General features: G+C 58.8%; 1 protein-coding gene and 1 long non-coding RNA gene across 2 annotated transcripts in view; one reads left to right on the top strand and one right to left on the bottom strand.

Moving 5' to 3' along the window:
* Nucleotides 1-224: 224 nt before the first annotated feature.
* LOC103346205 (uncharacterized) lies at nucleotides 225-7008 on the bottom strand. Its single transcript, XR_011384463.1, has 3 exons — nucleotides 6574-7008; nucleotides 1095-1288; nucleotides 225-479 (listed from the first exon to the last, which is right to left on the bottom strand). It is a non-coding gene; the product is annotated as an uncharacterized lncRNA (long non-coding RNA).
* Nucleotides 7009-7106: 98 nt separating this feature from the next.
* The window catches only part of PDPK1 (3-phosphoinositide dependent protein kinase 1), an 87463-nt gene continuing 77733 nt past the window's right edge, over nucleotides 7107-16836 (top strand). Inside the window, exon 1 of the mRNA XM_051836225.2 lies at nucleotides 7107-7275. Coding sequence (XP_051692185.1) covers nucleotides 7252-7275 — 24 coding nt within the window. The 5' untranslated portion in view covers nucleotides 7107-7251. The remainder of the gene's footprint in view (nucleotides 7276-16836) is intronic.

Genomic DNA, 16836 nt, shown 5'->3' with positions numbered 1-16836 from the left:
ACTCCCCAGTGCTGCAGCGCTGCCTCTTCTCTCACGCTCGTCCTCGCGCTGGCTCCGTGGTAAAGCTGGGCGGCCTTGGCCGTCCTTGCCTTCTCGCTTTCCACTCAGGAGTGAGAGCCGAGACTGCCAGGAAGACCGGCCCTGGTCCCTGCTCTTCATCGGTCAGGGAGGAGGGCAGGCGGCTCTGAGAGGCTGTAAGGGAAGGCGTGGTTCAGCCTTGCCCCTTTATTTTTTTATTTTTTATTTAATTTTTTTTTTTGACAGGCATAGTGGACAGTGAGGGAGAGAGACAGAGAGAAAGGTCTTCCCTTACTGTTGATTCACCCTCCAATGGCCACCGCGGCCAGCCCGCTGCAGCCGGTGCACCGCGCTGATCCGAAGCCAGGAGCCAGATGCTCCTCCTGGTCTCCCATGGGGTGCAGGGCCCAAGCACTTGGGCCATCCTCCACTGCACTCCCGGGCCACAGCAGAGAGCTGGCCTGGAAGAGGAACAACCGGGACAGAATCCGGAGCCCCTACCGGGACTAGAACCCGGGGTGCCAGTGCCACAGGCAGAGGATTAGCCTATTGAGTCACAGCGCCGGCCAGCCTTGCCCCTTTATACCCACACCCCCATGCCACAGCCGACAGCCCGGTCCCTGCACGCCCACACCCCCATGCCACAGCCGACGGCCCGGTCCCTGCACGCCCACACCCCCATGCCACAGCCGACGGCCTGGTCCATGCACGCCCACACCCCCTGTGCCACAACCGACAGCCCGGTCCCTGCACGCCCACACCCCCGTGCCACAGCAGAAGATGGCCCGGTCCATGCACGCCCACACCCCCGTGCCACAGCAGAAGACGGGCTGGGCCGGGCTGAAGCCAGGAGCCAGGAACGTCACTGGGTCTCTCACTGGTGCCAGGGACCCACGTCTGTGCCGTCACCTGCTCCTCCCAGATGCACTATCAGGAAGCTGGATCAGAAGCACAGAGCAGCCGGGACTTGAACCAGGCACTCAGTCTAGGACGCAGGAGCCCCTCACGGCGACGTCACCCACCGTGCCGCGTGCCCGCCCTATATCCTGGACGCCATCACCGTTTGTGGTCCTTACCTGTTGCCTGTCTGGCGGAAGAGGTGAGGATCCGGCTTTGCCAGCCCATCTCCCCGGTGGCTGCCGCTGATGGCTGCCGACGTCACTCAGAGCTGAGACACGGAGCTGGGTGGCGGGCGGGGAGCCTGCGTCGTTCCCGGCACAGCTGTTTTCTGGAGTTTTCCCGTCTCCTCTGTCAGCTTCCCGGTTCAACTCTGGCGAGAATCCGGCGAGACATCCCCTGGAAGTCTGCTCTGCTTGGGCCTGGTGCTCCCTGCTGAAGCGCTGACCTGGGTGGCTCTCCCATCAATTTAAACTTGTGCCCCTTCCCAGCACCCCGGGACCCCACTTCCCAGACTTCCTCCCTTCCTTTCGATTCATTTATTTACTTGAGAGAATCACAGAGAGAAAAGAGAGCTCTTCCACCCACTGGTCCACTCCAGACGGTGCAGCCGCCAGGGCTGGGCCGGGCTGAAGCCAGGAGCCAGGAGCTCCCTCCGGCCTCCCCCAGGAGTGGCAGGGGCCCAGGCGTGTGGGCTGCCTTCCACCACCCTTCCCAGGCCATTGGCAGGGAGTTGGATTGGAAGCGGTGCAGCCAGGACACAGACCAGCGCCCATAAAGGATTCTGGCATTGAAGGCAAGTGACTTCCTGCGAAGCCACAGGCCGCGCCTGGTCGTCTTTCTCCTGCGGCTTGGTGATGCCCTACTGCTGGAAGATTTGCTCTCTTCCTGCACTGCTGCCGGTGTGCTGGGCTTCTACGAGGGTGGAGACTTTGGTGTTCCGTCCACTGATGAATCGCCAGCGTGCACGCCAGTGCTTGCAGCCGAGGGGATGCAGGGAATGTGTTGCATGGGCAAGTCCTGGGACCTGTCCCCACTCCTGGGCCGCCTTCGTGTCTCCCTGTCCCTTGGACCTGTGTCTCCGTTCTTGGTTCACGTCCTCACGTGGTGAAGCACACTCTGCAGTGACTTTCTGAGACAGGGTTGCGAGATACAGATCTGTCTGTCTATTGATTTACCTATCTGTATCGATAGAGATCTTTTTACAGATTTGTTTTATTTATTTGAAAGAGAGAGAGCAAGACAGAGAGACAGAGAGACAGAGAGACAGAGAGAGAGAGAGAGAGAGAGATCTTCCATTTGCTGGTTCACATCCCAAGTGGCTGCAATGGCCAGAGCTGGGCCAATCTGGAGCCAGGAGCTGCTTCTGCATCTCCCACGTGGGTGCAGGGCCCAAGGAGCTGGGCCTCCTCCGCCGCTTTCCCAGGTGCATTAGCAGGGAGCTGGATCTGAAGTGGAGCAGCCGGGACTCAAACTGGTGTCCATATGGGGTGCCGGTGCCACAGGTGGCAGCTTTACCTGCTGCGCCACAGCACTGGCCCATATATAGATGTCTATATTGTGCAATTTTACATGATTTATTTATTTATTTTTTCAAGAGCTGGAGAGCAAGAATGAGAGAGAAAGAGCGTTGCCCTGCAGAAATGCACTAGTGAGATGCCCACAGGCCCAGGGCTGGGCCAGGCTGAAGCTGGGAGCACTGACTCCATCCAGGTCTCCCACGAGCGTGGCAGGGCCCCACCTACTGCTTCCATCACCTACTGCTTCCAGGGCGTGCATCAGCAGCGAGCTGGAGCCAAGGGCCAGAGCAGGGCTAGCGCCCATATTCTGACGTGCGCCTCGCTGCCTGAGTCCCGTGTACGTGTTTGTCCCACGGGCAACGTGTTGTCTGGCAAACGTCTTCACATGTAAGACGCAGCAGAGACGGCACCTATGGCAGAAAGCCGCAACGAGAAGTAAGAGGCCGGCATTCGCAGGACAAACGAGAGGGTCGTGGGAGGCAGTCGAGTGTGGAGGCGGAGAGGGGCAGCGGCGTGGGGCAGGGTCTGGTTTTGAGTCCCGTGCGCTGGGACCTACAAATTTGATGACTGAAGATACACAAGTCACTGAAGCCTCGGTTTCCTGCTGCAACAACGGGAATGAGGAGCTGGCGCGGTGGCGTAGTGGGCTGAGCCTCCGCCTGTGGCACCGCCATCCCGTGTGGGCACTGGTTTGAGTCCCGGTCGATCCACGTCTGACCCAGCTCCCTGTTAATGTGCCTAGGAAAGCAGCAGAGGATAGCCCAAGTCCCTGGGTCCCTGCACCCATGTGGGAGACCCGGGAGAGGCTCCTGGCTTCGTCCTGGCCCAGCCCCAGCTATAGTGGTCATTTGGGGGGTGAACCAGTGGATGGAATTTCTCTCTCCCTGTCTCTCCGTCTCTAATTCTGCCTTTCATGTAAATAAATCAATCTTTTTAAAAGATTGATTTATTTATTCAGAAGTCAGAGTTACACAGAGAAAGGAGAGGCAGAGAGAGAGAGAGAGAGAGAGAGAGAGAGAGAGAGGTCTTCCACCCGCTCGCTCACTCCCCAGTTGACCGCAGCCCCAGCGGTGCGTCTGAGTTCCAGTTCTGACTGCTCCCACTTCCCGCTTCCTGCACGTGCACACTGGGAGGCGGCAGCTGCTGGCTCAGGTAGTTGGGTCCCCGGCGTACATGGGAGACCTGACTGAATTCTAGGTTGCTGGCTTTGGCCTGGCCCAGAGTTCTCCATCTCTGTCTGTCTCTCTCAGCCTCTGTAAAAGCAAATGGGGGCCGGCACCGCAGCTCACTAGGCTAATCCTCCGCCTGCGGCACCAGCACCCCGGGTTCTAGTCCCGGTCGGGGCGCCGGATTCTGTCCCGGTTGCCCCTCTTCCAGGCCAGCTCTCTGGGCCTTTGTTCACGAGGAAACAAAACAAACGCGGGAATCATTTCAGTGTTTCTGGGTGGGAGCTTGACCCGGGCGAGGATCCGTAAACATCCGTCCCGTCCTTGGGTGTTCCTCCAGTGTACTCCCCTGGCGCCCTCGGCGCTGAGGAGGACAGGGAGCCGGACGTCAGGGCAGGCACGAGAGACACGGGGCGGGAGGAGCTCCTGGGCTAGGAGGGGTCACACCTGCCTTGCTGTTGCAGCTGTTTGAGAGCAGCATCTATGTACAGGAGGCCGGAGGACGCATGGCGGGCAAGTTCAGGACTGTCCCCTGCTTCGGTTTCCTATCTGAAATGCAGGGAACGGTATCAGCTGCGTCTGTGTGAAGAGATTAGGCCTGGAGCTGGCGCCGTGCCACAGTAGGTTAAGCCACCACCTGCAGCACCGTGTCCCATGTGTGCGCCGGTTCCAGTCCTGGCTGCTCCACTTCCGACCCAGCTCTCTGCTGTGGCCTGGGAAAGCAGCAGAAGATGGCCAAGTCCTTGGGCCCCTGCACCCGCGTGGGAGACCCGGATGGAGCTCCTGGCTCCTGGCTTCAGATGGGCACAGCTCTGGCTGTTGCAGCCAACTGGGCAGTGAACCAGCAGATGGTTCTCTCTCTCTCTCTCTCTCTCCCTCTGTCTCTCTCTCTCTGCTTCCTTGTAATTCTGCCTTTCAAATAAATAAATAAATCTTAAAAAAAAAAAAAAAGAGAGGCGTTAGGCCTGCCCATTCCTCACGCAGAGAAACGTGGGTAAATGTTAGTGCCTGTTATTTTCTCTGGTGTTCAGCAGTTCATTCTGCCCACACAGATCCATGTATCATCTTATTCTTCTTTCTCTGTGTTATCTACATTTTTATTTCATTTATTTATTTTTATGTTTTAAATTTGAAAGACAGTTGCAGAGAGACATAGAAACAGAAAGAGGGGTCTTCCATCTGCTGGTTCACTCTCCAAATGGCTGCAACAGCTGAAGCTAGGCCAATCCGAAGCCAGGAGCCAGGAGCTTCTTCCGGGTCTCCCATGCAGGTGCCGGGGTCCAAGGACTTGGACCATCTTCTATGGCTTTCCCAGGCGCATTAGCAGGGAACTGGATCAGAAGTGGAGCAGCTGGGACTCAAACTGGTGCCCGTGTGGGACCACAGCACTGCAGGCTGGGGCTTTAACCTGCTGTGCCACAGTGCCAGCTGCTCATTTATTTATTTTTAAGGATTTATTTGGAAGGGGGAGAGAGAGAGAGAAACAGAGAGCTCTTCTATCCGTTCACTCCCCAAATGGCTGCAACAGCTGGATCTGGTCCAGGTGAAGCCAGGAGCCAGGAACTCCGTTCAGGTTTCCCACGCGGGTGCAGGGACTCAAGCAGTTGGGCCGTCTTCCACTGCCTTCCCAGGTGCATTAGCAGGGAGCTGGTTGGGAAGGGGAGCAGCTGGGTCTCTGACCGGCACTGTGATATGGGATGCTGTGCCACAGCCTCTGCCCCCTAAATTTTTATTTTAAAAAATAAAGATGGGGGGGCAGTGCTGTGGTGTAGCAGGTAAAGCCACTGCCTGCAGTGCTGGCATCCCGTATGGACACTGGTTTGAGTCCTGGATGCTCCACTTCGATCCAGCTTCCTGTAGCCGCAGCGCCGGCCATCTGGGGACTAAACCAGTGATGGGGAGTTCTCTCTGTCTCTGCCTCCCAAATAAATAAAGAAAAATTGAACTGTGTCGCTTTTGGAAATAGAAAAAAGGGGCCAGTGCCGTGGCTCAATAGGCTAATCCTCTGCCTGCGGCGCCAGCACACTGGGTTCTAGTCCCAGTCGGGGTGCCGGATTCTGTCCCGGTAACCCCTCTTCCAGGCCAGCTCTCTGCTGTGGCCCGGGAAGGCAGTGGAGGATGGCCCAAGTGCTTGGGCCCTGCACCCGCATGGGGACCAGGAGAAGCACCTGGCTCCTGGCTTCGGATCAGCGCAGCGCGCCGGCCGTGGCAGCCATTGGAGGGTGAACCAACGGCAAAAAGGAAGACCTTTCTCTCTGTCTCTCTCTCTCACTGTCCACTCTGCCTGTCAAAAAAAAAAAAAAAAAAAAAGGGTTATTTACAAATATGCAAACCAGGGGTGTGTTAAGCCCCTGCCCGTGGCTGGCATCCCATACGAACACTGGTTCAAGTCCTGGCTGCTCCACTTCAGCTCCAGCTTCCTGCTAAAGGGCCTGGGCCCGAGTGCTTGGGCCCCTGCCACCTGTGTGGGACCCAGATGAAGCTGCTGGGTCCTGCGTTTGGTCTGGCCCAAGCTTGGTCACTGCAGCCATTTGGGTCAGCCCAGGAAGATCTCTCTGTCTCTGTCTCCCTCTCTGACTGCATGTGGCCGGTGCTGTGGCATAGCGGCAAAGCCACCGCCTGTGCCGCCCGCATCCCATACGGGCGTTAGTTTGTATCCCAGCTGCTCCTCTTCTGCTCCTGCTCCCCGCTATGGCCTGGGGAGGCAGCAGAAGATGTCCTGGTGCTTGAGTCCCTGCACCCACAGGGGAGACCCGGATGGAGCTCCTGGCTGCTGGCTTTGGCCTGGCTTGGCTCCAGGCGGTGTGGCCATGTGGGAGAGAGCCAGGGGATGGAAGGGAGATCTCCCTCTCTGTTTCAAATAAATAAGTAAATTTTTTTTTTTTTTTTTAAGAAACGCACACACCCACACAGCGAACCTTCAGTAAAAAGAGGAAGGTGGGATCGTGGCGCGCCAGCGTGAAGGTACTTACTGTAGCCGAACTGTGCACCTGACGGGGTCACATGGTCAGCTTCGTGTGTACCTGCCCCCGTAAAAACCCCTCCTGCCCCGCATGAGCGCCTGCAGCGAGCAGAGCAGCCCAGGACACGCTCAGGCGTGGGTGTTCGGAGGGTGGCCCCGGGGTGCCCGGGCGACGCGGGCCTGTTCCCTTCCGCAAACGCTTAGCACCTGGGAAACCAGTGCCGGAGCAGGCTGCAGCCCAGCCCCGCTGCCGCCTGGGGCCTGACTCTGGGCCCGAGCCCCCGGGCCTCAGTTTCCCCGTCTGGGAGCTGGGGATGACAGCTAGCCATGCCCCGCCCCGCTAGCTCCAGGATTGGCTGGCGCGGCGTCGCCCTTCCCTAGCGGGGCAGGGCCGCTCCCGTCAGTCGAGCCCTAACCCGGAAATGCGGCTCCGGGGGTCGGGGCGGGGTCCGCCCGGGAGCCGCGGAGCGACGACCGGCTCAGCCAATGGGCGTGGGCGGCGGCGGCGGCGCGGCGGAAGTCCTGCCCGGCGTCGCGCGGGGGCGGGGCGGTGCCGGGGGCGGCGGGCGGCGGGGCGGGCGCAGGATGAGGGCGGCCATTGCTGGGGCTCCGCCGCGGGGAAGAGGACGGCGAGGAGGCGCCGAGTAGCGCAGCGGGGCGGAGGAGGCTCCCGCGCCGACGGGGGCCCATGGCCAGGACCACCAGCCACTTGGTGAGTGCGCCGCGGCGGGCGGGGCGCTCCGGCCCGTTACACCGCGGAGCGCGGCGGCCTCCCGGGACCGGCGAGGCGGGGCGGCCCGGGGTCCCGAGGGCCGGGCGGCGCCTTCACTGCGACGGCCGGCCGGGCCGGGGCGGTCGGTTCCAGCCGGGCTCTCTCCTCGGCCGCCGCGGGCAGCCCTGGCCCTGGCGGCGGCGGACGCCGGCCCGGCCGGGGGCGCTGACAGGCGCGGAGGGCGGGGGAGGCCTGGAGGTGTCACCTGGCCGGGCGGGGTGGAAGTGCCTGGAAAGTTTGTTTTCGAGTCGGCGCAGCCTGGAGCGAGCCTCTGGGGCCACCTTTCCGCTCGGTCTCCCGAGGAGCCGCCCTAGGCCTCCGCCTGGAACGGCTTCCCAGCGCCTCCGCCTGCAGAAGGGGGCTCGTTCTTGGGCCGGGCACCTGATGCTCGCGGCCCCGCCAGCGAATTCTCGACCCGGGGCGGGGAGTGCGGAGGGTCTGGTCGCCCCTGCTTTCGCGGCCCTGCGGGAGGCATTTGGATGCTTTTGCGGCCGGTGGCCGTGTTCCGTGCGGGGGGGAGCTGCTGGGAGGCGGGCCTCGAAGCATCGCCGAGGGGAAGTGAGCCTGACAGGTAGAGGGGACCCCGGGGCAGCAGAGCGGAGCAGGCCACTTGTTTGTCGAGCGTCTCTGTTTTCCCCGCGTTCCTGGTGTCTGGATGTGCTCTGAGGTCTTGGGACGTGCGTGGCGATTTAGCCCTGTGTGCGGTGGTGATGGTCGGACGTCACTTGCAGAGGAAGTCCTGGGCATGAAGGCAGGCCCGGGGCGCAGCTGGACGCTCGTCTGCCAGGCTAGGCCGTCGCGGCTGCAGTCGCAGTCCCGGGGGGCCGGGGCCTGGCAGGGCCCCTTGGCGTGGCCGAGGTGGGAGCCCGTGGCTGAGAAAGCGCGCGGCTGCACTGGATTCTGCGACTGTGTCAGGAGGCCCTTGGACCTTCCGCAGCTGCTCCTTGGTGATCATTAAACCGAAACCTGCAGGCTGAGAACGGGGTGGGGGTGTCCGCGTGTTGGGGGTGTGGCTGCACCCCGGCGCCCGGCAGAGTGAGCTTCCGCACGGTCTGTGCAGGCTAGAAAGGGGTGGGGGTGTCCGCGTGTTGGGGGTGTGGCTGCACCCCGGCACGGTCTGTGCAGGCTGAGAACGGGGTGGGGGTGTCCGCGTGTTGGGGGCGTGGCTGCACCCCGGGGCCCGGCAGAGTGAGCTTCCGCACGGTCTGTGCAGGCTAGAAAGGGGTGGGGGTGTCCGCGTGTTGGGGGTGTGGCTGCACCCTGGCACTCGGCAGAGTGAGCTTCCGCACGGTCTGTGCAGGCTGAGAACGGGGTGGGGGTGTCCGCGTGTTGGGGGTGTGGCTGCACCCCGGCACGGTCTGTGCAGGCTGAGAACGGGGTGGGGGTGTCCGCGTGTTGGGGGTGTGGCTGCACCCCGGCACGGTCTGTGCAGGCTGAGAACGGGGTGGGGGTGTCCGCGTGTTGGGGGTGTGGCTGCACCCCGGCGCCCGGCAGAGTGAGCTTCCGCACGGTCTGTGCAGCGCCGGGTGTGTATGAGGCTCTGTGGAACAGGGAGCTCGGGGTTTCGCGGTCTTGTCATCCACACGATGGACTCTGACATGCAGTGTCTTCATGCGAGGCAGCGTGGCATCCCGTGAGCAGAAGTGGCCTTCCCGGGGAGGGAGTGAGTGGCAGGCCCCGCGGCTTTGGCAGCTGGAGTCCCTGTGGCCCCGTGTGGAGGAGGCCGTGTTTCCTGTCAGTGGTGCCGCAGACCGCCTGCCCCAGAGGCACCTGATGGGTCTAAGGGGTCTGCACGCAGACTTCAGGGTGGCACTGCAGGCGTGTGGGAGATGCCTCTGCCAGTGGGAAACCAGCAGGGGGAGCAGTCTGCGCTCTGGCCTCTCCTGCCGGGAGTCCGAGGTGGGCCAGAGTCCGATGAGGGCAGGTGCCTTGCCAGGTACCTCCTGTGGTGGTGTGGGCAGTGTTGCTCCCTTGCACTGATGCCTTGAGGTGCAGAGGGGTTTGGCAGGGACCCCAGTGTGAGGGCCGCCAGGGAGGGAGGGAGGGTGGGCAGCTCAGCCCGGCTCTGTGTGTGGGGTGTGAGGAGTCCTCAGTGCGTCTACCCAGGATGTCTTCCCGGGAATGGAGCCCCATGGAGGCAGAGAGAGTGTCTTGGCCTGCAGGGACAGCGCACGTGTGTCTCTGGGCAGATGGCTGAACTCTGTGACCCCTGGGGCCTGTAGCGGCCTCCTGCTGTCAGCAGCTGTTTGGAGAGCGGCTCCGGCTCTGCACTGAGGGCTGATAGTCTGGGTGAGGCTTGGGGTCCCTCTGGAAGAAGGACATGTCTCTGTGGGGTTAAGGGTGGAATTGGGGGTTCGGCGGGCCTTTTGCGAGGCTGGCTGTGTCTGTCGGGAAAGGCTGGGGAAAGCAGAGAGCGTCAGAAAAAGCGGCTTGTGGTTTTCTGGCTGCGCTCCGCCTGCCGCCTGCCGTGGCTGGTGTGTGTGGAGCAGGGTGACCCCGCCCGGTGACACCCGGGAGGCAGCAGTCTGCAAGCGAGTGGAGAGCGGCAGGGTGAGTGCTGATGCCCCAGCTGGGGCTGAGGTCTGCTCTGCTCTTGGGTGTGTGTCGTGGGGAGGCCACAGGGCATCCTGTGGAGAGGAGGAGCGGACAGCTCCTTTTCTGTGGCCTCAGCCTCTCAGCTGCCTCGGCTGGGTTTGGGTGCTTGTGGGTGGCTGACGGACACTGGTGAGAGATGGGGTTGGGCACGGGTGCTGGCCTGGGAGGTGTTGTAGGAATGAGGGGTGAACGTGGCCAGTTCCTTCTGAGGTGATGCCTTTGAGGAGGGTGGCTCCCCAGCACGGCACTTTGTTTTGCATGGGATCGGATTAGGGCAGAGCCCACCTGCTTTTTCAGCTCAGCGGTGGCTGTTGCTCCCAGGAACGCTGGTGCGGGAATGCCTCTCCCTTGGCAGCTGTGTGCTCCAGGCCTGCTGGTGGATGGCCGGTGGCGACGGGGGCCCATTGCCCGCCGTGTGGCAGACAGGTTCAAGGGGCGTTTCGCCAGGGAGGAAGTGCTGCTGTGGCTCTGGACAAGTGGCGCTCAGGTCCCTTCAGTTTTTCACTTGTTCGGTGTGAACCAGGCCCTTTAAAAATCGTTTGGATATTGAGAACAGGCGATGTGTTCAGTATCTACTGTGAGATCACAGGCAGGGTGTGTGTTTTCAGGGAATGTGGGGAAAGCGTTCTGATGTGTTCTCAAGAGAGGAGAAGGCTGTCTGGGTTCCCAGTGGTTGTTGGGGTGTGACGTGGATGACACGTACATGGTTTCCAACCTCTCAGTCTAGAACATTTTCTTCTTTTATTTATTTTTTTATTTTTTTGACAGGCAGAGTGGACAGAGAGAGAGAGAGAAAGGTCTTCCTTTGCCGTTGGTTCACCCTCCAATGGCCACCGCGGCCGGCGTGCTGTGGCTGGTGCACCGCACAGATCCGATGGCAGGAGCCAGGAGCCAGGTGCTTCTCCTGGTCTCCCATGGGGTGCAGGGCCCAAGCACCTGGGCCATCCTCCACTGCACTCCCTGGCCACAGCAGAGAGCTGGCCTGGAAGAGGGGCAACCGGGACAGAATCTGGCACCCCGACCGGGACTAGAACCTGGTGTGCCGGCGCCACTAGGCAGAGGATTAGCCTAGTGAGCCGCGGCGCCGGCCCTAACATTTTCTTCTTAATCCAAGAGATTCCAGGTGGTTTTGAATGTGTTAGGAGAACTAGCTCATTGCAAAGAAAGGACTTGTCCAGGCACTAAATTTCTTACCAGCGCACTTGATTGAGAATTCTGTTTGAACGGAGATGTTAGTATACAGAAGCTCAGGACGTCCAGAGCTGACAGGATATAAAGGTGGGCCTTGGTGGCCCCTGCGGAAGAGATGAGTGTGTGCTTTCCATCTGGAGTTTGCCCAGGGGCCTGGTGAAGGAGGGTGTGTGGTGGTGTCCTTTCTCCCCCAGACAGGATCAGGTACCCTCTGTACCGGCAGCTAGGCTGGGGCTGACCCGTGTGCATTTCAGATCAGCCTGCAGCCCGCAGGGAGTGGGAGTGTTGAAGGCCCGTCTGGGGGTCAGGGAGGTGCCTTGTGCAGGGCTGTATCCTCCCGGTGTTTGTGGAGCTGCAGGCCTCTGTGTCTGCCCTCTCTCCCAGAACTCACCTGTGCGCCATCGTTGTTACAGGCCCGCTCTCCGGCCGGTTTTTCTCTCGAATTGATTTTCTCGCAGTCAGGAGTGTTGCAGCTCCTGGTGACAGCTGTGTGTTTTGGAGTCTGTCAGAGGCTGATGTGGTTGGCAGGGAAGGCTTGAAGCCTCACCGACGTTCTCTGAGCTCGCTCTCCACTTCTCCCTTTGTGTTCCTGGTGCTGGGGACAGGACCTGCAAATGGCCCTCGGACCCTCTGACCTTGCTGCTGAGCCTGCGAGCCGCCTGGCTGCGGTCTCGGTCTAGCGTGGCCAGGGCCTCTGTCGCTGGCTCTGCTGGGAGCTGGGAGCTGGGCACTGTGGACTCGCCATCCTCATCCCTGCACTCTGGCCCTGCCCTTCCCCCTTTCTTGGGTCCCGGGTGCCTCACCCCTTCTCCTAAGCCTGTCACTTTGTCCCTCCTCTGTGGAGGCCCTGCCTCAGGTGCTCTGCCCTCCTGGGCTCTCCTGTCCAGGCTGTCCACGCTGCCCTGTTCTCAGTGACTGTTTTCTCCTGCTCTTCCTCTTTGCCTGAAGAAACTTCCCTGGGTGGAAACCCCCAGAGGTCGTACAGCCTTTTCTGACCAACCCACTTCTTGGTGGCTGCCTTCCCCCTGGCCTTTGGTCTGCGCCGATTCTGTTGCGTGGTGCGTGTTCTCTACCTTGCTGTGTCCTTATCTTTCTCAGCCTGCAGTCTCTAGTGACTTCGGTTATTTTTCATGTTTTCTGCTCAAAGTTCTCATACCTGGGCTTCCTGTGGTATATTGGTCACACATCTGCTTGTCTTACCATTTTGAGTATTCAAAAACATGTCTGCATCCTGCATCTGGCTTTCCCTAGATCTTTTTTCTTAAATTAGTCCCCCCCCCCTTTTTTTTTTTAAGATTTATTTATTTATTTGGCTAGAGCTGCGGCTCACTAGGCTAATCCTCCCCCTGCGGCGCCGGCACACTGGGTTCTAGTCCCGGTCGGGGTGCCGGATTCTGTCCTGGTTGCCCCTCTTCCAGGCCAGCTCTCTGCTGTGGCCCGGGAGTGCAGTGGAGGATGGCCCAAGTGCTTGGGCCCTGCACCCCATGGGAGACCAGGAGAAGCACCTGGCTCCTGGCTTCAGATCAGTGCAGTGCGGCAGCCATTGGAGGGTGAACCAACGGCAAAGGAAAACCTTTCTCTCTCTTACTGTCCACTCTGCCTGTCAAAAAAAATAATAAAAAATAAAAAAAAGATTTATTTATTTATTTGAAGGAAAGATTGACGGAAGAAGAGGTAGAGCTTCCATCTGCTGGTTCACTCCCCAAGTGGCCACAGCAGCCAGAAGCCCAGAACTGCAGACGAGTGTCCCGTGTGAGTGGGAGCAGGAAGCTGGAGGAGAAGCAGCGCACCTGGGACTCAGACTGGCACTCTGACGAGGAGTGCTGGTGTTGCCGCAATGCCTGCCGCAGCTGTTTTTTTAAAAGTTTTGTTTATTTTATTTGAAAGGCATAACAGGGAGATACAGACATCTGTCTTCCCTCTGCTGGTTCATTCCCCAGATGTCTACAGTAGCCAGGGCTGGGCCGGCTGAAGCCAGGTTCCCGGAGCTCTACCCAGGTCTCCAGTGTTTTTGGCAGGGACTCAACTACTTGTGCCGTCACCGCTGCTTTCCAGGGTGCACAGTAGCAGGGAGTTGGGTCTGAAACAGAGCAGAAATTTGCATCCATGTCACCTAAAATGAGATGCGGGTGTCCCAAGCAGTATCTTGACTGTTATGCCACAATACCAATCCCTGTTGCCTATTTATTTGACAGGCAGAGAGAGGGAGAGGAGAGGAGGGGGGGGGATAGAAAACACACTCTGATCCATTCACCAAATGCCTGCAGCAGCTGGGACTGAGTTGGGGCCAAAGCTGGGAGCTGGAAACCCAAACGAGGCTTTCCCTGTGGGTGTGGGTGGCAGACACTCAGCCGCTAGATCATCACTGCTGCCTCTTGGGCTTGGTATCAGCAGGAAGCTGGATTGAGGCGCCACAGCTGGGCCTCCAGCCTGAACTCTGATACGGGATGCAAACATCTGTAACCACTAGGCCAAACCCTGCCTCTGGTGCTTGGTTAGTGCCAACATGCAGGCCTTCCTTTACTTTTTTTTTTTTTTTTTTTTTTTATCTTTTATTTTATTTTTGACAGGCAGAGTGGACAGTGAGAGAGAAAGACAGAGAGAAAGGTCTTCCTTTTTGCCGTTGGTTCACCCTCCAATGGCCGCCGTGGCCGGCGTGCTGCGGCCGGCGCATCGTGCTGATCCGATGGCAGGAGCCAGGAGCCAGGAGCCAGGTACTTATCCTGGTCTCCCATGGGGTGCAGGGCCCAAGCACTTGGGCCATCCTCCACTGCACTCCCGGGCCACAGCAGAGGGCTGGCCTGGAAGAGGGGCAACCGGGACAGAATCTGGCGCCCCGACTGGACTAGAATCTGGTGTGCCGGCGCTGCAAGTGGAGGATTAGCCTAGTGAGCCGAGGCACCGGCCTTTGTTTTTGTTTTAAATATTGATTCATTTATTTGAAAGGCAGGATTACAGAGAGACAGAGTGAGAGATCTTCCATTGCTGGTTCACTCCTCCCATGGCCAGGGCTGGGCCAGGCTGAAGCCAGGGGCCTGGAACTCCATCTAGGGACCCAAATACTTGGGCCATCTTCGGCTGCCTTTGCTGGCACATTGGAAGTGCAGCAGCCGAGACTTGAACTGGCACTCATATAGGATGCTGGTGTTGCAGGCAGTGGCTGCATAACCTCCTGTGCCACAGCACCTGCCCTGTGAATCTGTCTTGAAGCAGGAGGTGTCTTGTTCGGGGCCCTGACTGAAGGGTGATCTCAGGTGTGGGGAGGGCAGTGCTGGGCTGGCTGGACCAGCTTGCGGCCCCAGGAAGCTTGCCCAGAGCTGGCTGTTGCTGTGGTGCCGGCGCCTGCCCCTGTGTGAGCACTTCGCAGCCCAGCCTCTGTGCCTGAGAGAGCTGTATCTTTGCACAGGCCCTGTCCTTGCGAGAGTGAGTGCGTGGCCTGGGCTTATAGTTTTGGAGCTGCAGCTGGGGAAAAGTGAGTCAGACAGTCAGTCCTGAGCCCGGCAGATGAATGGGGGTGTTCCTACGCCTCTCAATCTGGAAATTTTTCTTTTTGCTCTTTAGGACCTACCTGGCCCTTGACAGGTTTTATTTCAGTCATTGATTTTACCTAAGGTCCTTCTAGGGAAGTTTTGAGTCTTAAATGTTGGGTCAAATCGGGGGTGCAGAATTGGGTGTTGTGTGTCTAGTGTCTTGAGCTGAGGCTCCCTGCATTGGTGGTGAGGCCTGCCTAAACCACTGTCTGTACAGGACCCTACCTGAGTCCCTAACCTGTACAGGAGCCTTGTCTGGGAGGCGCCTTTGCAGGCAGCCACCCTGGGGATGTGGGAGCGCCGTTACTTTGAACACTCTGTGGGGGAGATCGCTCTAGTGGCCCCCCTCCCCCAAAGCTGCTTTACTCCCTTGGAGAACCCTACTCTGGTGGTCTCTGCTGCTTTGGGCAACGTCTAACTAGCAGGGCTCTTCTGAGGCCTTGACTGTACTCTTCATTGCTAAGGTATCCCATGGTGGCTCCAGGGCACGTGTTCTGCACAACCACGACCAAGTGGGCCTTGCCCCATGGACCTCAGCCCTTGGGCTCCATACAGCTCAGTGAGAGAATCCACCATCCTAGGGATGGGGAGGGAAGGGGTAGGTCAGACCCCATGTGTGGGGGGGCACTTCAGCAGGTGGTGCAACCTGGGCTTCCCCTTCGGGAACCGTGGGAGGGTGGTCTTTGGGAGAGATACCACAGTGCTGGCCTCGGAGCTTGTCTCTGGAGAGCCCCAGCAGCCGGACCCTGGGGGGCGGGGACGTTACCAAGCTTCGAAGCTTGACAGCTGCTCCTTGCCGGCTGAGCCATGGTGGCCCTGCGTCCTTTCTTGAAGATGAGCACAGCCGGTTTACACTTCTCCTCTAGTGCGTGAGAGCCACGCTGCGCCAGGCCAAGGGAGACACTGCGCCTCAGTGCAGCCTCAGAAGCTCCTGGCACTGGCCGCTTGCTTTTTCCATCGTGAACTCATTTTCCTTCCTGCACTTTCTTTTCCTTGCATGCGACTTTTTTTTCCATTGCTTAAAATTATAGTCTTCTACTGATTACATGTACATAGCTGGTTATTATCAGATACAGTTTTTAAAATGTACACCTAAATATAGATTTATTTGTGAATACATTTTATTCTCATTAAAAAAAATCTTGTGATCTAAATTATGTTTTCTTGGTTTGTTTGTTTGGTAAATCTTGCCATACTGTCCTGTAGGGACATGGCTGGTTGGGGCAGAAGGGGTGAGGATGGCTATTGGGTGGGTGATTGAGGAGAGGCAACCACTAGTAGATCTAGTTCTGTGCTCCTTGCCTGAAGACTTTGTTGGGTAGAAAAAGACTTGTGTGGCTTGGTCGGGGGCCGCTGTCTGGTGTTCAGCCCCTCTGTGAGCCCTGAGGGCTGATGGGAAACAGTGATCTGCTCAGCTGTGATAGGTGGTTCCCAGGGGGAGGGTTGTGCCTAGCAGAGGGGGCCCTTTGTGGGGATGCTCCAGGGGGACCCCAGGGCTGACCAGAGAGAGAAGAGCTCTCCTGAAGGGGAGGCCAGGGAGGCGGGGTGTGGAGGGTGCTGCCTGCCACTTCACAGGGCCCAGCAGGCCCCGCTGGCTTAGGCAGGGTGCGCTCACCAACTGCAGCTGGATTTTGCATGGTGCCAGGTTTGTCTGCAAGCTTTGAAACCTTTTGGGTGATATAAACTACAAAAGCTGGTGGTATAAGTATTAGGAAATTCATATTATACTTTCCCTATGTTATTTTTTTCCTTCAGTAGTTCAGTATTTTTCAGTGTTTTAATGTTGAACATTGACTCTGAGTCTTCTATTTATTTGAAAGGCAGAATTATGCAGAGACGGAAAGAGATCTTTCATCCACTGGATCATGCCCCAAATGGCCACAGTGGTTGGGGCTGGGCCAGGCTGAAGTCAGGAATCTGGAACTTTGTCAGGGTCTCCAGTGTGGGTGCAGGGACCCAGGCACTTGGGCCATCTTCCCTTGCCTTCCCTAGTGCATTAGCAGGGAGCTGGATCAGAAGTGGTGCAGCCAGGACTCAAACTGGTGCCCTGATACAGGATGCTGGCGTTGCAGGCAATGACTTTTTTTTTTTTTTTTTGGACAGGTAGAGTTAGACAGTGAGAGAGAGCGAGAGAAAGGTCTTTCTTCCGTTGGTTCATTCCCCAAATGGCCGCCACAGCTAGCGC

This window comes from Oryctolagus cuniculus, chromosome 19 (assembly GCF_964237555.1).
Source record: "Oryctolagus cuniculus chromosome 19, mOryCun1.1, whole genome shotgun sequence".
NCBI lineage: Eukaryota > Metazoa > Chordata > Mammalia > Lagomorpha > Leporidae > Oryctolagus > Oryctolagus cuniculus.
The sequence above is the reverse complement of the archived record's forward strand: the minus strand, read 5'-3'. Positions and strand labels throughout refer to the sequence as shown.